Genomic DNA, 27,935 nt, shown 5'->3' on the forward strand with positions numbered 1-27,935 from the left:
AATGGGTTCAAGGGTTTGACAATAAATTCTTTACTGTTAAAATTCAACATACAAATTAGCAAATATAAAATGACAGAAATTTAGCTTTTAACATGCACTTCAGAAACCAGTTACCTTATACCAACAACTTTCTTAAAATCTACTTCAAGGCAGCGTATCAAATATTTGTGAAAATTAAACTTTGGGTTTTTCCTGCAATGAGTCTAAAACAGAAACGATTTCACATAATAGTGGAAGATAAGGGCAGTAACTATTTATGTTAAAACAAATAAATTGATAATATTTAAGCTTCACAGAGAATAACTTACATCAATGAAACCCAGTCGCAGTGTGATGTAATCTGATTGGCTCACAGAGCCATAAAATTGCTTGAAAAATGAATGCTGAATGAAGCACAAAAGGTATTACATTATAACAATGCTTAAATTTTCTGCAGCAGATATGGTAAGCATCATACAGTCCATAATAATGTGTTTCTAGGACAGATGCAGGGTTAAAAGAGGTTCAGCTGAGCCACTCTTCTACAAGAACCACCAGTAGGTGGAGTAGAAGAGGAAGAACCCACATATGTAAGGGTAAGGGTATTAGTCCCCATTATAGGATTGACAGAAAATTGCATATAATATAAAACAACCAAATTATTTTTGGAATTTCAAATGTGATAAAAAGATTGGATGGTTATGTTCCTGCTACTGATGCACTAATATCTGGTAGCTTCCCATCATGATCTAAATAACACTGATGAAAACATGAATTCCATTTTGGTTCTGCAAGTTCAACAGTTCAAATATAGGTCCAGGTTCAAATAGTCAGACCAAGGCAATGTTGCTTTTAGATGGAACGAGTAGCCATAATTATGCAAGAAAAGTTTCTAAAATACCAGTTTTAATTTGATTGAGTAATACCTCCATTGTGTTCTTGGGTGGTTCTCTCTCCCATGATAATGAGTGCACATTCTTAGAAGGATTAAGGATCATTAAACTAGTATCATATAATCTATTTGACAAACTTATTTCTGTGTTGAGAAATTTCTTTTTTATGTCATATTTATGTTCCATTTTATGTTATATTAAAATGGAAATAACATAAAATAAAACAATTTGGTGGAGTGTGTTATCTGTCTGATACGCCCAAAAAGAAATATGTGTGTGTGTGTGTGTGTATATTGTGTAAATGGACAATGTTGTCCTTACAAGAACCAAGAAATATAGTAGTGTACAAAAGTAATGAAGAAAAGAGAAGTAAAAAAGTGGTGTACAAAAGAGATATAAAAGAAAGATAAAATTACAATATTAACCCCCATCTTCTCTACACTTCCCCTCAAACTGATGCCTGATGAAGTGGTAATCCAATCTTTTATATCTAGTGTGTCATAGACTTCATGAAGAGATTGGCCAACTGAAGATTGGATGATACATGAGGAAGAGAGATGTGTCCCACAGTTGGAAGATCCCTGATGAAGTGGCAATTCACTTCTGTATTTAGTTCGTTCATAAAAGATTGGATTCAATGTGATCTTGATTGCACTCATGTTGTCAAAAAATAAAGGAATAGGGGTTGGATGATCAGTGGCTAGGTCATGGAAATGAGTCTTAGCCAAACAAGCTCACTTCAAAAAATGGCATGGCAGGATATCAGCTTTAGTAGATGACTTGGAGACTTGGAGACTATTTGTTGCTTCTTGCACTTCCAAGAAATGAGAGAGTCACCTAAGATAACACAGCACCTAGTGGTGGACCATCTGGTGTTAAGGCATCCAGCCAATCAGCATCAGCATAATAGTCAACTGAAGAAAGTTGTTTTGAGGGTATTAAGGTATCAAAAAGGTGCTATAGGTTGTGGATTATTATATAAGAAAGGAGGAGAATTAACCCTGGAAGGGTACACAAATGCTGATTGGGTAGGATCATCAATAGATAGGAGCTCTGCCATAGTTTATTGTACCTTCCTATGCCGAAACCTTATCACTTGGAAAAGTAAGAAACAGAGTGTGGTAGATAAAAGTAGTGCTAAAAAGTAGAATAAAGAGCAATGGCACATACAACTTGTCAATTAATCTAGTTGAAACATCTCCTGCAGGAGATAGGCATTTCAGTGAGCATGCCCATTAAGTTGTTTTGTGATAATCAATCTGCCACTAGCATTGATTCTAATCCAATCTTCCATGGGAGAACCAAGCATATAGAGGTTGATTGCCACTTTTTGTGGGAGAAAGTAACAAGTGGTGATATTGTTAAACCATATGTGAAGTCTGAAGCCAACTAGTTGATCTATTCAACAAGAGTTTGAGTTGAACTAGGACAGATTATATTTGTAACAAGCCAGAGCTTTATGATATATATGTTCCAGCTTGAGGAGGAATGTTAAAATCTATTTTGTAAGGGGTGCTTTGGTCTTTATTCTAGCTTCATATTTCCTTTATGTAAATAGGGGCATATTTGTAAGTTTACATGGATCTAAAACACAATACATCTTGGGTCGACAGATTAGAAAGAGACAATTCATTTTCTCCTATTCGAACCATACTTTTCCCTCCATTCTTCTCTTTTATTTCTTCTTCTTCCCACGCCATACAATATTCAGGCCCAAAGTGGCCATGCAACACCTTGGGACGTGAACCATTAAAGAAAATGGGCCTAAGGCCCATTATTAATATGATTAGTTAAGATATCACAAGACAGCTTAAGTTGTCATGTGATTTGGGTTGAAAATGGGCATGGATCCAAGTTTTGAGTACCCGTTCTCTTAAGAAGATAATACTTATCAATTAAAGATAAAGTCTTTATCCAAATTTGATTTGGATCAGCTCCTAATTAGATTAGGAGAGTGCTCTATGTAAGGGATTAAGAGGAGAGGGGCAAATATACTAGTTCTCTCCAATCTCTTGCTCTCTCTTCTCTTCTCCCTTTCCTCCTAAAAACCCTAATTCGACCCAGCTGTGATAGGAACTAGTTTCCATCAATTCTCTACTGTGTTTTTGCAAGAAAAACATTAAAGGATATTAGGGTCACATACCCACATCGATCCAAGCAATTTGGGAATTGGTTTTGGAGGCTGATTTTGGAATTGATATTGGGCATGAACTTCCACTTTGGGAGCTGCACATTGTGGTCTCCATATCAAGTATAATCAGTTTTAATTTTGGTTTTAAATCTTGTTCGGATCAGTGCAAGATCGATCTTGAAATTTTAGATTTCAAAATCACCAGAAATCAGTTCCTAGGTGGATTAGAAAAATATTTAAAAATTCAGCCAGACACCAAACTTGGTTTGGCCATGTGAAACCTAATTTCTAACCCTTCCAATAGTGGTATCAAAGCACTAGGTTCAATTCTTAAACTGAACCAAATCAGATTTGAAAGAAATATCAAATCGGCATGAACTAGTCTAGCTGATTTGACCTAATTGACATTGGAACTAAGAATTTAGTTCTCAATTTGGAGCCAATGATCTGAAAATTAATATTTAAATTTTCTGATATTATTTAGAATGATTCTATGGTCAATTGTTGAATTCTTGGGATGAAATTGTAATGGAGATCGAATTCTCGATTGATGAAATGTTTAATGCACACCATGCAATTTTGACATTCATGGTTTGTGTTAGAATGCTCGAGTCAGGGGTATTTTGGTCATTCTGGTGTATCTTATTGAAAGTGAAATGTCTATTGTATCTGAGTTTAAGTTATGTGTCCCATCTTCTATGAGGGACAAAATTGTCTTTCTTGTAACTCAAGTTTTTCATGAATAAAAGTTAAGTGGGTCGGCTAGGAGGGGTACTTTTGTACATCCTCTCTTCTAGTATGGCCGAACACTCTTCTCCTCTCCTTCTTCTTCTTCTTTCTCTTTTCTTTCTTCTTTCTTCTTCTCTACTTTGACCTAGAAACAACTAGGGTTTATTGTCTGGTGTTCGTTTTCTTTCTGCTGTCTTCTTCCTGGGTTCGCCGCTAGCTTCACAGTAGGTTTCGTCATCCTACAACTGATCTAATTGAAGACTCGATAAAGGGCTGAAAAGGAGTTGTCGTTTTGAGGGCCTGGAGGTGAGAATGCCTCTGGCCGGTGCTGTGGTGGTCGTTGAAGTGGTATACTAGACCCTCTATTCAGTGTACGAAGAGGGCTGGTCGTATACAGGTAGGGACACTGCTGTCATGTGTTCAGAAATGGACTGTGAATTTTGATTTTTTTTTGTGTGCTTCGAAAGTTAGTTGTTGTGGTGTTGGGTGAAATTGATACACATATCAGTCATGTTTTCTTTGTGTGTTTTCTTGCTCACATGTGTGCTGAAAGAAGAGTGGTAGACTGCTGATGTACACGACAGCAATGGTGTGGTGTTGATTGTGCTGTGGTGGCTGACATATCTATGTTTTTAAATGCTTAAAAGTGAACCCCTAGACCTTGTGTGTAATCAGTTCTGCAGTTTGCAGAACAAGTGTTCGATGAAATGACTGAGTAATTTCAGTAGTGATGTGTTGATGGTAAATGGTCCTGCAGTGTGCAGTCCAAGTGTTTGATGTGTTGACTGAATGATTTCAGCTTTAGAGTGTAGTGTGCAATGTGCAGTTGAAGAAAGTAGGTTGGTGGTATTGTAAGTGAGATAAGTTTTGTGACAAGTGTGAGATTGGGTGGTGTATATTCAGAGGAGACATAATTGAGATGGCTTCAACTGTAGTTGGGAATGACAACAAAACAGGCATCATGCTCTCCTCAGATTATCTAAGTGTTCAAATGACATCTATCAAGTTGAATGGTGAGAACTATGTACCATGGGCAAAATCTATGGAGGTGTTCTTGAAGGCCAAGAGGAAAGTAAAACATGTGAGGGAGGAGAAACCTTCCTCTGATTCTCCTGGGTTCAGTGATTGGGAACAAGATGATGCACAGATAATGACATGACTTTGGAACTGCATGGAACCAAAGATTAGTGTGAACTTCATGTTCCTAGATACAGCCAAAGAGATCTGGGATCATGCTAAAAAGTTGTACTCTGGACAAGACAATACAACTAGGGTATATCAGTTATACCAAGAATACTTCAATTTGAAGCAAGGAAGTCAAAGCTTAGAAGAGTATTATGCATGTTTGAGAAACATCCGCAATGAGCTAAATGTGTATCACCCTCTCACATCAAATGTCCAGATCCAACAACAGCAACGTGAACAGCTTGATGTGACTAGGTTTCTTGTGGGCTTGAAGGCTGAGTATGAGCTTGTCAGAGCACAGATATTGGGGGGATCAGCTCTCCCCTCACTTGAAGAAGTTTTTGCCCGTCTTAAGAGGACATCCATTGAGCTAGTAGAGCATTCTTCCTTCTCTGATAGATCTAGTTTGGTAGTGACTAAAGGGAGTGGTCGTGGAAGTAGAAGTGGTGGTGGTAGCAGTGGCCCTCCAAGCAACCGTGGTGGGCACATGTTTAACCCGGCCAATGGCCGGACTAGAGGCCGTGAGTTAGGGGGAGGCCGTGGAAAAGGAAGGAGTAATGCTCAGAGAAAATGTACACATTGTGGCTTAGAGGGGCACACAGTTAATTTCTGCTATGATTTGCGTGGTCCACCCAACACTTGGGCTAACCATGTTACATCTAAGAGTAGTAGCACAATTACTGAAAGCCAACAAACTGCACCAACCACCTCCACACCCACTTGTGCTTCTAGGCAAGAAATGGTGAGTGTACCACGAGCAATATATGAGCAGTTCCTTCAAACAACTCAGCAGAACACAACTACACTTGCCCATTCAGGTATGACTTGTTTATCTTCCAAAGCTTCACCTTGGATCATTGATTCTGGCGCCTCAGACCATATGTCTAGGACTCCTGATGTATTTTCTTCCCTTTCTCGCACCTCCACATCTCAGACAGTTACACTTGCTAATGGTTCTACATCTCCTATTTGTGGTGTTGGTGATGTTGATCTCTCTTCATTGCCTTTAGCATCTGTTTTATATGTTCCTAAGTTCCCTTTTAACCTTATGTCTGTTAGTAGATTAATCAAGTCCCTTAATTGTTCTGTAACCTTCTATCCTTCTTCTTGTGTGTTTCAGGATCTCAAGACGGGGATGAAGATTGGTGGAGGGCATGAAGCTGGTGGTTTGTATTACCTTGATGGTGATGTCCCTCCAGTGGCTTTTCAGTCATCTCTTACTCTTCTCCAATGGCACTGCAGACTTGGTCATCCCTCTCTCAAGGCTTTGAAGCTGCTAGTTCCTTCCTTGAGTCATCTTTCATCATTAGATTGTGAGTCATGTCAGTTGGGAAAACATCATCGAGTCTCATTTAGTCCAAGAACTGATAGTCATGTCTCAAGTCCTTTTGTTTTAGTTCATTCTGATGTATGGGGTCCATTTAAAGTGGTGTCATACAATGGGTTTAAGTATTTTGTAATCTTTGTTGATGACTTTTCAAGAATGACATGGATTTATCTTATGAAAGACCGTAGTGAATTGTTCTCTATTTTTCAGAAATTTCATGCTGAAATACGCACTCAGTTTGGTGTTCATATGAAAATACTTCGCTCCGATAATGCCAAAGAATACATTTCCTCATCATTTCAGCAATACCTAGAACATCATGGAATAATTCATCAAACTTCTTGTGCCTACACGCCACAACAAAACGGTGTAGCTGAACGGAAAAATAGACATCTTCTTGAAACTGCTCGGTCCTTGATGATCAATATGCATGTCCCAAAGCATTTTTGGAGTGATGCTGTTCTTGCATCCTGTTTTTTTGATAAATCGGATGCCCATGTCTCCCTTTCCTCTCACCCCAAGAGTCTTTGGCTATGTTTGTTTTGTTCAGCACTTGGGGCCTGGAGTAGAGAAGTTAGATGCTCGGGCTACAAAGTGTATTTTTCTTGGCTACTCAAGGACTCAGAAAGGGTACAAGTGTTATAACCCTAAGTTTCATAAATCGTTTGTGTGCCCTGATGTCACCTTCTTTGAATCAGTTCCCTTTTTCCAATGACGGGGTCTCTTCTTCTCTCTCTGTGGTTCCTCTTCCTGTTCCAGTTGTGGACCTCCTTCCCGTAGTTCCAACTCCTACTGCAGATGCACATCATATGCCAGTTACTACAGAGAGGCCGCCAATTACTCAAGTGTATACTCGCAGAAGTGTTTCGGCTCCTCCTCCACTTCAGCACCCGTCGACAGATCCTGCTACTGCCCCTTCTCCCTCAGATCTTCATCTTCCTATTGCTTTGCGGAAAGGTAAACGTACTTGTACTTCTCATCCCATTTCAGACTATGTTTCCACTGCTCACCTTTCTGCTTCCCATTGCAAGTTTATATCATTACTCTCATCGGTTCCCATTCCCAAGACTGTACAGGAAGCCCTTGTCTCTCCAGGGTGGCAGCAAGCCATGGAAGAAGAACTCTCTGCTCTACAACATAATCATACGTGGGAACTCACCACCCTTCCTCCTGGTAAGCACACTGTTGGGTGTAAATGGGTCTATACACTGAAGCATCTTCCTGATGGCAGTGTAGAACAATTGAAGGCACGGTTAGTAGCCAAGGGCTATTCTCAATTATATGGTGTGGACTATATGGAGACATTCTCTCTTGTGGCTAAAATTGGTTCAGTTCGGGTGTTGATCTCATTGGCTACTATGTATGATTGGCCTCTCCTACAACTTGACATAAAAAATGCCTTCCTACATGGTGATCTTGTTGAGGAGGTGTATATGGAGCAACCATTAGGGTTTGTTGCTCAGGGGGAGGCTAGTAAGGTGTGTAGGCTCAAAAAGGCAATCTATGGACTGAAACAATCTCCTCGTGCATGGTTCGGCAAGTTCAGTGAAGTGGTGAAGGCCTTTGGGGTGAAACAGTGTCAAGTTGATCATTCCGTGTTTAGCTATAACTCGGAAGATGGAAACATCTTGCTAGTCATGTATGTGGATGATATTGTCATAACTGGAAGTGACGACATGGAATTGACAGGCTGAAAAAATTCTTACAGGACCACTTCAATACGAAAGATCTGGGGAAGCTAAAGTATTTCTTAGGAATAGAAGTTGCGAGGTCAAAACAGGGGATCAACCTATGTCAGAGGAAATATGTTCTTGATCTACTTGAAGAAACAGGGTTGTTAGGTGCTAAACCAGCAGAGACTCCTATGGAACTCAATGCCAAGTTAAGTGTGGATGCAGGTGAAGAGTTTGTCCTGGAAGATACAGAAGGTTGGTGGGAAAGTTGAACTACCTGACCATTACCCGACCAGATATATCATTTGCTGTGAGTGTGGTGAGTCAGTTTATGCAACATCCCCGGGTTCCACACTGGGAAGTTGTTCTGAGAATTGTTAGGTACCTAAAGGGTGCTCCAGGTCGTGGTTTGTTATACCAAAAAGGAGGACCTCTTGAGATAGTAGGGTACACAGATGCTGATTGGGCTGGCTCTATATCAGACAGGAGGTCAACCACAGGGTATTGTACCTTCCTGGGTGGCAATCTTATAACGTGGAAGAGCAAGAAGCAAACAGTGGTGGCAAGAAGTAGTGCGGAAGCAGAGTACAAGGCTATGGCCCATACCACATGTGAACTAGTATGGCTGAAGAACCTACTACAGGAGATGGGTTTCTCAATTGACAAACCCATGAAACTATACTGTGATAACCAAGTTGTTGTTCACATCTCATCCAATCCTGTCTTCCGTGAAAGAACTTAACATATTGAGGTGGATTGTCACTTTGTGAGAGAGAAAGTGATAAGTGGGGTAATAACTACATCTCATGTGAGCTTAGGAAATCAGTGGGCAGATATCTTCACAAAAGGATTGTCTCGGGGAAGAATAGGTTACATTTGTAACAAGCTGGGACTATATGATATATACTCTTCAGCTTGAGGGAGAGTGTCAGAATGCTTGAGTCAGGGGTATTTTGGTCATTCTGGTGTATCTTATTGAAAGTGAAATGTCTATTGTATCTGAGTTTAAGTTATGTGTCCCATCTTCTATGAGGGACAAAATTGTCTTTCTTGTAACTCAAGTTCTTCTTTCTCTTTTCTTTCTTCTTTCTTCTTTCTTCTTCTCTACTTTGACCTAGAAACAACTAGGGTTTATTCACAATTTACAATTAATTACTTTTTTTATTTTATTGGACAATATGTATTAGGGGTTTTTTCTGATGTAAGCATTAGAAATTAGAGTTTTCTAAGTTTGTTTGCATTGGAGAATAAGTTGGACATCATAGAGAATGAAGGAGAACAAGATCAATGGATTCCTACAGCTTGTCAGGATTAGATTCAGACCACCACACTATCAGCCCTAGTTATTTCATTCTTTTATATTGTTGATCATTAGTTGATTTGATTGTGAATCATACCTGAGAATTTTCAGATCATAGTTCTTTTGAATTGATGTTTTGGGAACCAAACCCTAGGCCAATTTGACCTAGTTTTGGTCCACCTTGCATGGGTCAAACCTAGGGTTCTTTGGGGACAGTTAATAGCCCCTTAGATCATTGACTAAGTGATCAATTTTGGACCTAGGCCAAGAATTTGATGGGCCATTGCATGGACCAATTCGGCCCACACTTGTGAAACCTAGTTAGGTTTAGATTAAAGCAAGATACACCCATTTCAGCATGGACTGCTATATGGGTCGAACTGCTTCTTGCAGTTGGGCTCATATACCAAGATAAGTTTTATTGGATAAATGGGTCCAATAATGGGTTGATAATGTGTTAATCCAAGTGGATCTGGGTTTTACAAGATTTAAGCTGATTCTTAATCAATTATGTGTGATGTGCTATGTGAATGTGATTCATACATGAGCCATAAGTGCTTGGCCAATGCAAAGACTTTATGTGGCTCTCTACACCCATCATGATTGAATGCACATGATTGTCATGATGTTCATGGATCATTGAATGATTTCCCACTTGATGGGCCCTTCTCTTGTTTCCTCTCCAAGGAGGGAACCCTGTGAGAACCCTAGCCCATTTAGGGCCCATTTAAATCTAACTTTATGAAAGTTAGTGGGAGCCACTATGGGAAGACCTAAAATGAACCTAGAGACTAATAATAATTGTTCCCTCATCAATGATATAAGCGTTAGATGATAGAGAATATCATAAGATGTCATCTCTAAAGAACTTTTGTCATTAGCATGAAAGGCTGAATTGGGGAGTAGAGATGAACCATAGAATTGGGCTATCTGTTTCACCAAGACAGTCAATTCAATTGCTTCATTGGAGAACAGGTGTGTCATAGACTAGTGGAGGGGTCTATCCAAAAATGGAAGATTCTTTCATGGTACCCTGGGGCTCCCGATATGATGGGTCAACACTTACCGATTAGAAAGGTTTAACCTAAAATGGCTATGAAACTCGTCTAATGGAGGCCAAAGGGGAAGCTCATGAGACATGGGTGGATTCATGATCCCTTTACAAAAAGTGATGGGGTTATAAAACTGAAACAGTTGGCCCCATACACCTATGTGATTCCCCACATTTCTAGAGACATGAATAATGTCTCCATCCCTGAGATAGAGGGAAATTTCAAAGATGAACAAATAGAAATAGAACGTAGTTAAAAGTCCATTGTACGATATATAACATGAAATAATAATTAGGTCGTGGACTAATTAGTTGTGCAATTTGTCAGAAATAGCACACAGAGCATTTGCTAAGTTGTTAGATGATAACAAATTCAAAGGACCCAACTACGCAAACTAGATTCGCAACCTTAGCTTGGTGCTCACTGTTGGAAAGTGTTGGAAAGTAGAAGATTGACTCTTTGATTGATTCTCCATAATTTTAGGTCAATCAATTTAGGAAACTTAATTTCCTAGAATCATGGGATATTAATTGGAGAATCCCACTGATATAGAAATTAGTTTTTTAGGAAAAGTTAGTTTCCTATTTTATCACCCTGTAAATTAGCTTTGTAATTCTATATAAATTTGTGTATATGCTCCTTCCAAGATAATACAATCAATTCATTTTTCTCTCAAATTTTCACATGGTATCAGAGCAGGTCACGACTTAATCCACACATAGTATCTCTTTGGTCATCTCTGCTGCTGGTTCAAGAACTCTCAAACAGTATTTGGGAGGTTCTTGAGTGTCCTTGATTCTTCTTCGAGATCGGCTACAGATCTGAACTCTACATTTTTGCTTCTTCTGGACTGCCGCGCCATCGGATTCATCCTTTTTTCTTGGATCTCTTTGTAGAGACATCAGATCAGTCTGAAATCATAGATCTGGTGTTGCCCAGAGCAGATTTACTGAATCCCTTTGGTTTGGTTTGGATCAGTTTTGATTTTGAGTGGTTTCGATCAACTCTTCAGTTTGGTGGAGCATTACAGTTACCTTTTCTTTACATTGGCTGAAAGATTCTTTAGGCCTTCATCGCCAACCCTTGCTAAGTTTTTCAGACCTTCATTGTCTGTTTTTCTCTCTTTCTTGAAGCCCGCCCAATATGTCAGAAGCCACCGTATCAAATACCACTGCACAATCGGAAAAGTTTCCTCACATCAAGCATCTGGCGACCTGCAAAACATTCAGGCAGCATATAGGTTGAATGTGAAAAATTATTTGAAGTGGTCTCAGTTTGTTCGAACATATTTAAAGGGAAAAGGAAAGCTTAGTCATCTCTTAGGGACGGGACCGAAGGAAGGAGAACCAAGATTTGATGCATGGGACGAAGCTGACTCCATGATCATGTCATGGTTATGGAATTCAATGAACCCTGAAATCAGCGACACGTGTATGTTTTTATCCACAGCTAAAGAGATCTGGGATGCCGTCTGACAAACATATTCAAAAACACATGATGCAGCACAAGTGTACGAAATCAAAGTCAAGACTGGAGCAACTAAACAAGGCAGCAAGACAGTTACCGAGTATGCAAATTTACTGCAGAACCTGTGGCAAGAACTCGATCATTATTGGTGCATTGAGACTAAATGTGCAGCGGATGCAGCAATCCTAAAGAGTTTTATCGAAAAAGATCGCGTTTATGACTTTCTTGTAGGACTCAACGCAGAATTTGATCAAGTTAGGGTCCAGATTCTCGGCAAAGAAGAGGTACCATCTCTAAATGAGACTATTTCTCTGATTCGTGCTGAAGAAAGCCGTAGGGGGATTATGCTTGAACCTCAAGTATTAGAAGGTTCAGCCATGACTACTAGGATGGAACAACCGAAAATACTAGAAGGAATGAAGACAGATTTGTCCTCTGCGCGGGACAACAAGGAGTCTCTTTGGTATACCTATTACAAGAAACCAAGGCACACCAAAAAGAAGTGTTGGAAGCTGAATGGTAAACCGTCGAATAGGGAATGGGGCTACCGAGGAGGACAACAGAAGAGTCGAAGTCAAGCTAACTTCACCACAAATCAGTCGAGCCAAGAAAAGCCTCCAGACAAGACCGAGTTCAATAAGGAGGAGATCGAAAAGTTAAGGGGGCTTCAGGGATCGTTGGAGAAACCTAGTAGTACAGGCTCTCTTGCAATCTCAGGTAAGTTTTCTATTCCTCACGGACTAAATGTCTCAGATGAACCTATTAGGGATTTATGGGTTATTGACACAGGAGCCACAGATCACATGACTCACTCCTCACTACATTTTAGCACTTATACCCCCTGCCCAAGCAATCGAAAAATAGCCATTGCAGACGATTCCCTTACTACCGTAGCTGGCCTTGGGGATATCCATATTAATCCGTCACTTACACTAAAAAGTGTCCTTCATGTTCCAAAATTGTCCAGTAACCTGATATCCATCCAAAAACTCACCCATGACATGAACTGTAATGTGCTTTTCTATCCTTCTTACTGTATATTTCAGGACCAGGATTCGGGGAAGAGGATTAGACTTGCTAAGGAGAAGAATGGACTCTACTATCTTGAAGAATCATGCAAATCAAATATTGTCCAGGATAAGTTATCTCTGTCATTCCTTTCATCATCCAACAAAGACACCATTTGGCTTCATCACTTTAGACTAGGACATCCATCTTTTGGAATTCTGAAAACTATGTTTCCCTCCTTGTTTAAAGGATTGAGTGTTGAATATTTTCATTGTGATGTGTGTGAATTTGCAAAACACAAGCGTGTGCCCTTTCCAATCAGTAACAAGAGAAGTTCAGTCCCATTCTTTTTGATCCATAGTGATATATGGGGACCCTCCACAGTTCCAAATGTGTCTGGCTCACGATGGTTCGTCTCTTTTATTGATGATTGCACTAGGGTCTCTTGGATCTTTCTTCTTAAATCTAAATCAGATTAAGTAGTGTACTCCCAAATTTCCATAACATGATCCAAAATCAGTTTGGGGTCAGAATCAAAAGATTTAGATCGGATAATGCACGGGATTATTTCAACCAAACTTTATCCCCATATTTTCAAAAAGAAGGGATTATCCATGAATCCTCCTGCATTAATACTCCACAACAAAACGGAGTAGCAGAAAGGAAGAATGCTCATCTACTAGCTGCAACCCGAGCCTTACTTTTCTAGCATGTTCCAAAAAACCTAATGGGGAGAAGTTGTGCTTACAGCCGCATACATTATAAATCGATTACCTTCAAGGGTGTTGGGATTTAAAACACCAATGGAAACACTTTCTCAATTTTATCCCGATCTACGTACAACAAATAATCTCACCCCAAGAATCTTTGGATAAACTGCTTTTGTCCATGTTCATACCCATAATAGAGGGAAGTTAGATCCAAGAGCCATCAAGTGTATTTTTGTGGGTTATTCGTCCACCCAAAAGGGTTATAAGTGTTGCCACCCACCTACTAAAAAATTCTTCGTCTCTATTAATGTCACTTTTGAAGAAAAAACACCATATTTCACTCAACCTTATCTTCAGGGGGAGTCTTTGTCATTCATTGAAGATAAGGACAGAGAATTGTTCCCGCTTAGTTTACCTACAGTTTCTCAACACCCAAACTCAGCATCTATACCAGTTCAATTCGTATCTGCACCTATCGATCCACCTCAAACCAAACCAACTTCTTCACCCATTCATACCAAACCCATGACAGAGAATGATGAACTTTGTGACTCTATGAGATTGCAGGTATATTCAAGAAGAAGAAACCAGGATCCTAATCTTGTGCAGGTTCAAGATTCAACTCCTAATCCTGAGAATGAGGTAAATACAGTTCCAGAAATTTCTTCTGAATTAGCATCTGACCAAGATCTTCCTATTGCCCTTAGGAAAGGCACAAGAGAATGCACTAAACGTCCCTTATATCCCTTAGCAAATTTTGTATCCTTTAAAAAATTCTCAACATCACATAGGAGTTTCCTAGTTAGTCTAAACACCATTTCATATTCCCAATACTTTATCTGAGGCATTATCTCATGAGAAATGGAAAGATGCTATGAGAGAAGAGATGCAGGCTCTAGATAAGAATCAAAGATGGGAAATTGTTGACCTACCACCAGGAAAGAAATCCGTGGGCTGCAAGTGGGTTTTCACAGTAAAGTACAAGTCAGACGGCTCTCTAGAAAGATACAAGGCAAGACTCGTGGCAAAAGGATATACACAAACCTATGGTGTTGACTATCAGGAGACATTCACTCCAGTGGCTAAAATGAATACGGTAAGAATTTTGTTGTCACTAGCAGCTAACTTCGACTGGTACTTGGAGCAATTTGATATAAAGAATGCTTTTCTTCACAGTAATTTAGAGGAGGAGATATACATGGATATTCCTCCGGGCTTCAAAGGAAATCTAAAAGGAAATAAAGTTTGCAGGTTGAAGAAAGCACTATATGGTCTCAAGCAATCACCTAGGGCGTGGTTTGGAAGATTTACTAAAGTTATGCTTGTCATCGGATACAAACAAAGTCAGGGAGATCATACACTCTTTATAAAGCATTCGGATGCAGGGGGAGTCACGACTCTTCTGGAATATGTCGATGACATAATTGTGATAGGAAATGATGAAGTATTTTCTAGGAGATTGAAGTATTTTCTAGGGATTGAAGTAGCTCATTCCAGAGAAGGCATCTTTATCTCACAACAGAAATATGTAATAGATCTTTTAAGAGAGACAGGAAAGTTAGCATGCAAACCATCCTCCACACTGATTGAGCCAAATCACAAATTGAGAGAAGCAAAAGAAGATCCAGACATGAATAGGGAAATGTACCCAAGATTAGTAGGAAAACTTATATATCTTGCCCACACAAGGCTAGACATAGCATATGCCATGAGCATGGCTAGCCAGTCTATGCACAACCCGAAGGAGGTTCACCTACAGGCGGTCTATAGTATACTACATTACCTAAAGGCTAATCCTGGCAAAGGAATCTTGTTTAAAAGAAACACTGGATTAACCCTAGAGGCATACACCGATGCAGATTATGCAGGTTCTCCCATGGACAGGCGGTCCACTACAGGTTACTGTACGTTCCTTGGAGGAAATCTTGTGACATGGAGGAGTAAGAAACAGAATGTGGTAGCTAGATCAAGTGCGGAGGCAGAATTCAGGGCAATGGCTCAGGGAGTATGTGAATTACTATGGCTCAAGATAATTTTGGAAGACCTAAAGATCATATGGGAAGGTCCAATGAGATTATTCTATGACAACAAGTCAGCTATTAACATTGCTCACAATCCCGTCCAACATGACAGGACAAAGCACATTGAGATAGATAGGCATTTCATAAAGGAAAAGCTGGATTGCGGATTAATTTGCACTCCATACGTCTCAACGAATCGTCAACTAGCAGATGTGCTGACAAAAGGGCTTCGCAGTGTGGCATTCCAAGGACTTATCTCCAAGCTGGGAATGAAAGATGCATATTCACCAGCTTGAGGGGGAGTGTTGGAAAGTAGAAGATTGACTCTTTGATTGATTCTCCATAATTTTAGGTCCATCAGTTTAGGAAACTTAATTTCCTAGAATCATGGGATATCCTAGAATCATGGGATATTAATTGGAGAATCCCACTGATATAGAAATTAGTTTTTTAGGAAAAGTTAGTTTCCTATTTTATCACCCTATAAATTAGCTCTGTAATTCTATATAAAGTTGTGTATATGCTCCTTCTAGTACAATACAATCAATTCATTTTTTCTCTCAAATTTTCACACTCACATCTGAGAAATTGGAAAATTTGCCAATGAGAAGGCACTAGAACGTTCTAGTGAAAGAGCTTCTCAGGCTAGAAAGATGGAATATTAGGAATAGAAAGAGAAGAATTATCTTGCCCGTTGTTACATCATCACCTTACTGGACATCTATCCAGAGACAATTTAACAAAATAACTTGTAAAGAAATTCGGGATAGCTTGAAGGCCTTGTATGAGAACTATAATCGTTCTGCATGACATAAGGTCCTTAAACTATTAATGACCACTAGGATGTCTGAGAACCAGCCAGTTCATGACAATGTCATGAAGATGATAGAGTTCATAAATGAACTAGAGGCTCTTGGCTCCAAATTAGATGATGATACAAAAATTGATGCCATCTTGAACTCCCTGCCCATGTCTTTTAATCAATCTGTCCTCAACTATAATATGAACAAACTAAAAGCTATCTTGCAAGAGTTCGGCATTATGTTGCAAAGGGCCGAGAAACTAATTAGACAGGACAAGCCAGTAGCCATGCTTGTTGAAAGAGGCAAATCTAACAAAAATAAAGCTAAGGGCAAGAAGAAACCTCAAAAGAAGGTTGGCAAACTGGAGAAGTTGAAGGACAAATCATCAAACGAGTGTCATTTCTGCAAGTAGACTAGGCACTGCAAGAGGAATTGTCCTTAATATTTGGAATCCCTCAAGAAGAAGAAAGAAGATATTTTCGAAGCTCGGGTCATAGAGACCAAAATGTTGTAGTATGGACTTAGGGGCTTCTACTCATGCATGCAATACTTTATAGGGGTTCAAGGAAAGCAAAAGGCTGAGTGAAGATGAGATCGTGCTCTACATGGGTACATCTGCAACTGTTGTTGGATTGAAGTGTGTTATTTTTGTTGTTAGATTGCTGTCAGCATGTTCTTTTCTTTTATTTAAGTTTTTATTTTTAGGGTGGGCTGCTAGGGACCTACTTGTAATTTCTTTTTTTATTTGTTACATCATATTATTATAAAAGAGAAGTTGGGCGCCGCCAGCCTAACTTTTTGACTCTCACACATCTTTCTTCCCCTTCTCTTCTCCTCTCTTCTCTCCTCTCTCCTCTCTCTTCTCTCTCTATTCTTGTGAGAAAACATGGTATCAGAGCGCAAATCTAGGCAATAAGAGTCATTTCTTTCTTCTGAATCATATTCATTCAACCCAGATTTCTGATTTCCTGAATAGTAAGGACAAGAAACCCTAATCATCTGATCAGAACTACTTCTTGTCGTTTTATTCTAGGTTCTTCCTTGGTCGTAGCACCAAGGTAACCATAGCAGGAGGAGACTGATGCTGTGAAGCTTCTTTTCTCCTTTTGGCTGATGCTGTAAAGGCTTAGTCGTGGTTTTGCATCTCCGTACAAGTGTTGTACAGGGGTGTGTGATCCCCTTTATCACAGGTATGTGCTGTGATTGATTGGTGTGTGAAGTGTGTAGTCCAATGGTGACTATTTTTCAATTTTTCTACACTGGTAGTAGATTGCAGCAGTGTTCTCCTTATATATGAACTGGTTCTGGACTGTTTACTTGCTGCCAGTAGACCTCAGCAGTGTGCACTTTATTTTAGAAGTAATTTGTGGGGTTTTGTGCCCTAAGTGTGACTGTGAGAGGTAGTACTTGTGTGAGGTCTGGTCTTGTACATCTGCAGCCTTTGGTTTTGACTTGTAGACCTGCTTTTGCCAATGGAAAATGATGATTCTGCCTCATCTGGGTTACATCAACATGTAGTACAGCTGGTATGGGGGCTGAAAGTATGATGTTTCCCATGCCAATTACTCCTTTGAATGGCCTGAACTACCTGGAGTGGGCTAAAGGTGTAAAACTTTATGGTCTGTTTCGTTGCTGAGGAAGGATGGGATGGGATGAGAAAGGATGGGATGAGAAGGGAAGATTTTTTTCTCAATCCTGTCACCTGTGTTTGGTTGTTGAGAACAGTTATCTTGCCAAATCTGCTTCCCGGTGTTTGATTGATGAGAAAATTTTACAGGATTGATGGATCCATCCCAGTTTGACAAATCCATGCTAAATCCATTCATGGGACTTCTGATCTTTCTCTGTCCTAACACTCCCAATCAGATCTTTTCTCTGTCCTAACACTCCCAATCTATCATGGGACTTTTGATCCTCTGCCCTCTCCTCGCTACTAAATCCACTCATACCCTTGGAATCTGTAGAGACCCTATAACTTGATGTACCTTATTAGTATAGTCCCTGTTGTATATTACTTTTACATCTTATTCTTCTTTTCTCTTTCAGCCTGATATGGGCATTCTTGTAGTTGTACATATCTTTTAATATACAAGAGACTCTTTGAGGTGGGGGTCATTCATTCTTGACACCTCTAAGATTATTCTTGTTCTTTTCTATATTCGGCCAAGAGTGTTGACATGGTATCAGAGTGGGTTGCTCTCTGATCTATTTTCTTGCTCTCTTGAACCTTACTAGAAGCAGTAAACCTGTCGTATTAGGGCTGTCTTGATCAACCCTTTTCTGCTCTTTCTTCTTTGCGCAACCAGCAGGAGAGATTTCTTTAGATCTCTCTTGGGAGACATTGGTTTGAGGTCAAACTTCAGATCTGGTGTTGCCTAAACCTGATCTATTCTCCCTACAAACAACATCTGATTTGGTGAAGCTTTCGAAGGAGTTCTGATCTTCTTCTTGGGGCGGCAACACTGTACAGTTTCCTTTTTTGGACTGCAACAACTTTGGACTTCAGATCTGGTGTCGCCTAGACCTGATCTATTCCACCTACAAACAGCATCTGATTTGGTGAAGTTTTTGAAGGAGTTCTGATCTTCTTCTTGGGGCGGCAGGACTTACAGTTTCAATTTTTGGACTACAACCTTTTTTGGACATCAAGCCTGTTAGAATAATGTTAAAATAACTTAGTTGCAGATGTTAGGGCCTGTTTGGTTAATTAAAGTGTTTTTTATTTCGTTTTTTCTTTCTGTTATGTCTGTTATTGTACTCAGGGGCACAAGGGTCTTTTTACTTGTTATTTCTGCCGCCCTATATATATTAAAATAAAGGTTGGCACCGCGAGTACTATTACATTGCAAAACCCTTCTTTCTTCCCTCCTCTCTTCTCTTCTCTTCTTCTCCTCTTCTCTTCTCTTCTCTTCCTCTTATTTTTGGCTGGCCACACTGTCAAGATGGTATCAGAGCGGGAATACTGATTAAAGAGAGCAGATCGATCAACCCAGAGAACAGATCGAACAGACTAGCAAAACGTAGGCGAAACAGAAATCTGATTCTGGACTAAAAAATAGCTACAACTGGTACAGTTCTCCCTGTTTTTCTCTTCTTTACCCTCCTTAGTCATCTGCCGAGTGAAACCCTATGAGTTTGGACGGCTGAATGCTGTCGAACCTGTGTAACCCCTGTTTTTTGGATCATGTGATCCTGTTCATGTGTTAAGACAACTGTAGGTGAAGGATGACCTGTCTTCTCAATGGTTTGAGTTGACTATAAGTAAGAAGGATCTTTCCTGCTGATTAGTGGTTGTTAGACATTTTGGAATTCTGGTAGGTTGTGACAGTTAAAACTATACAGCTCTAAAATCTGTAGAATATTACCTTTGTTTGTCCGGAATTTGGTACAGTTTGTGCTCAACCTGGTTGTTAAACCCAAGTGTGTGGGTGTGAACTGCGTGGAGCATTGTTTTGTGGAGTAAGGAGGGGTCCTAAGTCCGGTGTTTGGGACTGATTAACTACTTGAACATGTCGACTGAGAATTCTGCTACTTCAGAGATTTCAGGGAGCCACAATGGTGTAAGTGGGGGAATGGATATGAGCTTTCCCATGGCTGTTATTCCTTTTGATGGGAGAGTGGTCTAGGGGAATAAAACTCTACATCACTGCTAGGGGGAAAATAGGATACATTAATGGGAGAGTGAAGGAACCGAAGTATGGAAGTGCTGAGCATGATAGGTGGAACCAAGAGAAAAGTATGGTGATGTCTTGGCTCTTGGTTTCAATGTTGTCACAAGTAAGGAAGACTTTTATGTGGGCTGAAAATGCTTGTGAGATATGGGAACAAGCGAAGTCCACCTATTCAAAGCAGAGACACTATGCCAAGATATATCAACTACAAGCCGAATCCTCTACTTGCAAGCAGGGAGAGAAGAGTCTCTCGACGTACTATTCTGATTTGACATCAATATGGAAAGAACTTGATCACTATCAGAATGTGAAATGGAAGTGTGATGAAGATGCAAAGGCCTATAAGTCACCTCCTCCTAGGGCTGAATCCGTCATATGAGTCCATCAGGGTGCAGATCTTGGGTAGTAAAGACTTGCCATCAGTCCAGGAGGTGTATGCCTTGGTGCAGTCAGAAGAAAGCAGAAGAAGTGTGATGAATGGTGTAGAAGGGGAGTCAGTTGCCCTAGCTGTCCGGGGAAATACAGATACAAATGTCGGAGGTGGCTTTAAAAGGGGTGACACTCAGAAAAAATCAGATGATAAGAGCAAGCTTTGGTGCACTCACTGCCAGAAGACATGACACACAAAAGATACATGTTGGGATCTCCATGGAAAACCTAAATGGGCACAAGATTTGGGTAAGAAGTCAGCACCTGATCAGGGCAAGAAACCATGCCAGTAGAATCAAAAAGGTTATAACTCAGCTAATATGGCATCGACAGGGACTAGTTCTTCAATAACTCAGGAGAGACATCCCAGTTTTGACCCTAAGGAAGATATTATCAATTCCTTCCGTAAACATTTGGAATTGTATGGTAGGACTCTCCGCTAGATGGATTTTGGGCCTACTCCTTCTACCTCGTTTGCGTCTACATCAGGTAATGCCAAAGCCTTCCATGTGTCATCTCATACTACTGATTCTCCTTGGATTATTGACTCTGGAGCTTCAAATCACATGACCGGTAAGTCAAATTTGTTTCAGACATATAACCTTCTCTCTGGGAGAGATAAGGTAAGACTGGCTGATGGTTCTTTTTCTACCATAGCTAGCCGAGGCACCATACATCTCCCACTTGGCCTTACTCGTCCTAATGTACTGCACATTCTGAAATTACCTATTAATTTGTTGTCCATTAGTAGTCTTACTCACTCTTTGAACTACTCAATCACTTTTTTTCCGTCTTCATGTGTGTTTCAAGATTTGACCTCGGGGAAGACGATTGGTAGAGGAAGCATGGTGGATGGTCTCTACATGTTGGAGAATAATGTTGGTCCAGTGGCAACGGAGTCCACGAGTTCATCAAGTGAGAGTCAGGCCTATTTATGGCATAGTCGTTTAGGTCACCTTTCTTTTGAGTCGTTAAAAGTTAAGTTCCCCAAGTTGTTTGAGTCATTGTTAGTGAGTCAGTTATAGTGTCAAACTTGTCAATTGAGTAAGCATTGTTAGTGAGTCAGTTATAGTGTCAAACTTGTCAATTGATGATTATTCTAGATACACTTGGGTTTACCCTATGCGATCTCGAGATGAAGAGCCACAAATTGTTTAAGATTTTCAACGCATGGTATTCACTCAGTTCCAAACGGAAATCCATATCTTCCAATAGGACAATGCAAAGGAATATTTTCATAGTGATCTCACAAGGTTCTTTGCTTCGAGTGGGTCACTTCAGCGAAGCTCTTGTGCCAGGACACCCCAACAAAATGGTGTGGCTGAACGGAAAAACCGTCACCTTCTCGAAGTTGCTCGTGGCTTGCTGATTCATATGAATGTGCCAAAACAGTTCTGGATGGATGCAGTCTTGTGTGCGACATATATCATCAATCGCATGCCCTCTCGGCTACTAGAGTATAAGGCCCCACATCAGCTCTTGTTCCCTACAGCCCCGCTATCCACCATTCCAATGTGTGTTTTTGGGTGTCGTTGCTTTGTCCATAACCTGTCCCCTACTCGTGGTAAGCTTGATCCTCGAGCTATTCCTTGTGTTTTTCTTGGTTACCCTTTATCTCAAAAGGGGTATCGTTGCTATGATCCCATTGCCCGCAAGTACTATATTTCCATTGATGCCTCATTCTTTGAGAGTCAACCGTTTTTCTCAGTTTCTTCTCAGGGGGAGAGTAGGGTTGAGGAGAAACAGGCGACGACTCAAATTCAACTACCTCCTTTACCCGATCCTCCTCCATTCCGGGTTTTTCATCGTCACCATAAGAGCCAGCAAAGTTCAAGAGCCGTGGAGCCGGAAACTATGCAACCGACATCATCGGATTCACCAAAGGCAGATCCGTCTCATCAGCCAGGTACACTTGCTACCATTGATATATCTGCTCCTTTAAATGTTGATTCCCCTGTCACCAATGATCTTAATATTCCTATTGCTAAGAGAAAGGGTGTTAGATCTTGTACCACTAATCATCCTATCTCTAATTTTGTGTCCTATGAGCATGTTTCGCCTTCGTACTGTGCCTTTCTCTCTTCTATGGATAGTGTCCCCGTTCCTAAGACTGTGGCAGAAGCTTTGTCAAAACCTAAATGGACAGATGCAATGCAGGAAGAAATTGATGCCTTACACAAAAACGGTACTTGGGAGTTGGTAAACCTTCCTGAAGGGAAGGAACCAGTGGGGTGCAAGTGGGTGTTCACAGTGAAACACAAGGCTGATAGAACTGTTGAAAGGTACAGAGATAGACTGGTAGCAAGAGGCTTCACACATATATGGAGTGGACTATGCAGAGACTTTTGCTCTAGTAGCCAAGATGAACTCTATCCGGATTCTCCTTTCCTTGGCAGCAAATCTTGACTGGGATCTTCACCACTTGGACATCAAGAATGCCTTCTTGAACGGTGACTTGGAAGAGGAAGTGTACATGACCCAACCCCCAGGGTTTTGTGCCAAAGGTAGTGAACAAAAGGTGTGCAGTTTAAAAAAATCCCTATATGGGTTGAAACAATCACCTCGGGCTTGGTTTAATAAGTTCCATTTAGCAGTCCAAAAGATGGGATTCAAACAATGCCAGTCAGATCATACTCTGTTTGTTAAAAGAGGTGAAGGTAAAATTGCAGCTCTTATTGTGTATGTGGATGACATAGTGATCACAGGAGATTGGGAGGCTGAAATCTAGAGACTAAAAAAATTCTTAGCCACTAAATTTGAGGTGAAGGATCTAGGCCCCATACGATACTTTCTTGGAATTGAAGTTGCCCGCTCTCACAAGGGCATCTTTATTTCCCAACGGAAGTATGTACTAGATCTACTAGAAGATATAGGCAAGTTGGGGGTAAAACCATTTGATTCACCTATTGAACCTAATCACCATCTGGGAGACAGTCAGGGAGAGTTTTTGAAAGATGTAAAGATGTTCCAGAGACGCGTGGGGAGACTTTTGTATTTGTCTATGACCAGGCCTGATATTGCCTATGCAGTGGGTGTCCTTAGTCAATTCATGCACAGCCCTAGTCACTTAAAAGTGGAAGTATATACTGATGCAGATTGGGCAGGAGCAGTCAATGACCGAAAGTCTACCAGTAGGTATTGTGCCTTTGTAGGAGGAAACCTTGTCACATGGAGAAGCAAAAAACAAAGTGTGGTGGCTAGATCCAGTGCTGAAGCAGAGTATAGAGCAATGGCTCATGGGGTTGTAGAAATCATGTGGATAAGAAATCTGTTAGGTGAATTGGGTTTCGCAGTAAGCAATCCTATGTCACTCTACTGTGACGATAAAGCTGCCATCAATATTGCTGCTAATCTAGTTCTACATGACAGGACGAAACACATTGAAATGGACAAGCATTTTATTAGAGAGAAACTTGAACATGGAGAAGTGTGTACACCATATGTCAGCTCAGAAGAACAACTTGCAGATATCTTCACCAAAGGTCTCCATCATGTGCGGCACAAAGATTTGTGTGACAAGTTGGGCATGATTGACATCTATGCTCCAACTTGAGGGGGAGTGTTAGAATAATGTTAAAATAACTTAGTTGCAGATGTTAGAGCCTGTTTGGCTAATTAAAGTGTTTTTTTTATTTCGTTTTTTCTTTCTGTTATGTCTGTTATTGTACTCAGAGGCACAAGGGTCTTTTCCCTTGTTATTTCTGCCGCCCTATATATATTAAAATAAAGGTTGGCGCCGCGAGTACTGCTACATTGCAAAACCCTTCTTTCTTCCCTCCTCTCTTCTCTTCTCTTCTTCTCCTCTTCTCTTCTCTTCTCTTCCTCTTATTTTTGGCCGGCCACACTGTCAAGAAAGCCTTCAACATCAGCCTGCGATTTAAGTTTTTCTCTCCAGATCGAAGGGTTCTCTCAAGCTCTCCTTAACCCTACACTCAGTTTCTGGTTCGGAGTTTTTAAGGACTACCTCAATCAACATAAGATACCTCCCTGTTCGTGAAGAAGACGTCTGATGTGTCGTTCATTGATGATTGTACCAGGTACACATGGATATACTTTCTTCACCACAAGTTTGAGGTGATCCCAACATTTAAGTTGTTTCATGCTATGGTGTAGGTTCGGTTTTAATCACAAGTGTGTATTCTCCGTTCAGATTCAGAAGGAGAATACACTGATGGAGATTTGTTATCCCATTTGAAGGATCACAAAATACAAGTGCAACGAAGTTGTCCAAATACTCCTTAGCAAAATGGTGTGGTCGAGCGCAAGAATGGACATATCCTTAGTGTTGTGAGGACATTATTGCAGGAGTCCCATACTCCACCTTCCTCTTGGGTAGAGGCAACCAATACAGTTGTGTTTTTTATCAACTACATCCCTTCCTCAGTTCTTGGTAATATGTCTCCCTTTCAGAAGTTATTTGGTCATTCTCCAGATTTATCTATGCTTCATGTCTTTGAATGTGTGTGCTTTGTTCATCTTCCCTCTCATGAACGTTCTAAATTGTCTGCACAGTCTGTCATGTGTGCCTTTATGGGTTATAGTCCTAACCACAAAGGATTTCTTTGTTATGATCCCTCTATTCGCTGCATTCGTATATCACGTAATGTTGTTTTCCTTGAGCACATTTCATTTTTTGTTGGAATTGCTAGACTGTCTGCACTGTTTGTTTCTATTTTGCCAAACTTTGATTCACAGGATACTCCACCTCCTTCTGCTGAGGAGGACTTTCTCGTCTTCTCTCGCAAGCGGTTACGTGCTCCAGCCCCTGCACCTGCAACTCTCCTTCCTGGTTCAGATCATCATCCTACCACTGCTCCTGTAAGTGATACCACTACTTCAGACACTCTTCATACTTCTGTTCCTCTTCGTCGTTCTACTTGTATATCTAGAACTCCTGGCTGCTATGGTTTTCCTTCAAACTATAGCTCTTTGTCTGTTGTCCTATCCTCCACAGATGTTCCTCGCTCCTACCAGGAAGCTATGGTAGCCCTCATTGGAAGGAAGCCATGGAAGCAGAGATTCATGCTTTACATGAGAATGACACTTGGGAGATTGTACCTGCTCCTCCAAATGCATCCATTGTTGGGAGTCGTTGGGTTGACAACATTAAGCTGAAGTCTGATGGATCTCTTGATCGATACAAGGCATGTTTAGTTGTCCAAGGATATAGTCAGGAGTATGGTAATGACTGAAGAAACCTTTGCTCCTATTGCAAAGATCACCATAGTCTGTGTTCTTTTAGCAGTGTTTGTTGCTCAGTCTTTGACCATATGCCAGCTTAATGTGAAGAATGCCTTTCTTCATGGTCAGTTGAAGGAGACAGTCTACATGAAGCCTCCTCCTAGATACTGTAGTGATCCTTCTTTAGTATGTTGCCTCAAAAAATCTCTATACGGTCTAAAACAAGCTCCCCTGGCATGGTTTGAACGCTTTTGCGATGTTGTTATTATTGTTGGATATAGCCAGAGTTCTTCTGATCACTCTTTATTTGTTAGGCGACGACCTCAGGGTATTACTATTCTCCTATTATATGTTGATGACATGTTGTTGACTGGGAATAATGCCGAAGGCATTCGTGAATGAAACTATTACTTCATAATTCCTTTCACATGAAGGACTTGGGGCCTCTCAAATATTTCCTGGGACTGGAAGTACATTGCAATGATCGAGGGTATTTTGTTTGTAAGCAGAAGTATGCCTCTGACCTTGTTAAACTTACTAGTCTTAATGATGAAAAGAATGTTGATACACCTATGGAGCTAAATCTTAAGCTATCTAAATCTGAAGGTCCATTACTTCCTGATGTTTCCTTATATCGCCAGCTTGTGGGGTCCCTCATTTATCTCATATGACTTGGCCTGATATTTCTCATGCTGTCCAGGTTGTTAGTCAATTTGTTTCTTCTCCTTGTCAGCCTCATATGACTATTGTTCATTGCATCATTCGATATGTTAGAAGCACAACTTCCCAGGGACTATTCTTCTCCTCCTCCTCTCCTATTCAGTTGAGAGAATATGCTGATGCAGATTGGGTTGGTTGTCCAGACACTTGTAGGTCCACGTCTGGGTGGTGTGTTTTTATGGGTGATTCACTCATCTCTTAGAAGTGTAAGAAATAACAAACAATCTCCAAGTCTTCTACTAAAGCAGAGTATGGGGCCATGTCTTCGGTTTGCAGTGAGATTGTTTGGTTACAGCCTCTCTTTATGGATCTTGGCATTCAGGTTCCTACTCCTATTCCTCTCTATTTGCTGAAATAGGGCTGTCGAATGAGAGAAGAGGAGGAGGAAGAAGAAGAAGATATGAGATGGGCGGCAGAATAATCCTCAGCCAGCCCTAATCTATTATATATAAGAACATTACATAATGTTACATAAATAGACAAGAATGCCCCTGATTAGTGATGGGACACCTAGTCAAAATAAACACTAAATAAGATTAGGCCCAGTAACTAAGGCCCAATAACTAATGACTTAAGACCCAACATAGATAAACATACAAATTAAGACAGCCAAACCAACACTCCCCCTCAAGCTAAGCATGGATGTCAATCATGTTTAGCTTGCCAAGTAAGTCCACGAATTTCACTGTAGCTAGTCCTTTAGTCAAAACATCTGCAATCTGCATCTCGGAGGGAGTATAAGGAATGCAGAGTTCTCGTGAGACAATTCTTTCTCTAACAAAGTGACGGTCTATCTCAATATGTTTCGTTCTATCATGTTGCACTGGGTTATTTGCAATGTTGATGGCATCCTTGTTGTCACAGTACAACCTGAGAGGACACTCAATCTTTATTCCAAGTTCACCAAGCAGGATCTTAAGCCATAAAAGTTCAACAACACCATGAGCCATAGCTCGGTATTCGGCCTCTGCACTAGATCTAGCAACCACATTCTGTTTTTTACTCCTCCATGTAACTAAATTTCCTCCAACAAAGGTGCAGTACCCAGAAGTAGACTTCCTGTCCCCAACAGAACCAGCCCAATCTGCATCAGTATATCCTTCAACTTCAATTTTACTGTTTTTCCTAAACAGAATCCCTTTCCCCGGGCAAGACTTCAAATAGCTGAGGATCCTTTCCACAGCTTTCATGTGAGGGATTTTAGGAGTGTGCATGAACTGACTGACAACATGTACAGCATAAGCAATGTCAGGGCGAGTGAGGGACAGGTAAATCAACTTCCCCACCAGCTTTTGGTATCTTTCCTTATCAAGGTAGTCCTCTCCTACTGACTCCTGTAGACCATGATTCTGTTCTATTGGAGTATCTGCTAGCCTACACCCCATCATGCCTGTCTCTTGAAGAAGATCAAGGATGTATTTCCGCTGACATATATAGATGCCCTCTTTGGACCTTGCAACTTTAATCCCAATAAAGTATCTCAGTTGGCCTAGGTCTTTGATCTCAAATTCAGCAACCAAAACCTCCTTTAGTCTTTTAATCTCTTCTTGATCATCCCCTGTAATTACCATATCATCCACGTAGACAATAAGTGCCGTAAGTTTGCCATTTCTCTTCCTTATGAATAGGGTATGATCTACCCCACTTTGAGTGTAA

General features: G+C 40.5%; 1 protein-coding gene across 2 annotated transcripts in view; it reads right to left on the reverse strand.

The window, feature by feature from the left end:
• The window catches only part of LOC148845869 (MLO-like protein 1), an 84,617-nt gene that overhangs the window by 38,839 nt on the left and 17,843 nt on the right, over positions 1–27,935 (reverse strand). For both annotated transcript variants that reach the window (XM_088952970.1, XM_088952971.1), the window contains 2 exons: positions 309–383; positions 115–203 (listed from right to left, as the gene is read on the reverse strand). In XM_088952970.1, coding sequence (XP_088809096.1) covers positions 115–203; positions 309–383 — 164 coding nt within the window. The remainder of the gene's footprint in view (positions 1–114; positions 204–308; positions 384–27,935) is intronic.

The sequence above is a fragment of the Nelumbo lutea genome, chromosome 7, assembly GCF_056320005.1.
Source record: "Nelumbo lutea isolate HS-2025 chromosome 7, American lotus-T2T, whole genome shotgun sequence".
Lineage (NCBI taxonomy): Eukaryota > Viridiplantae > Streptophyta > Magnoliopsida > Proteales > Nelumbonaceae > Nelumbo > Nelumbo lutea.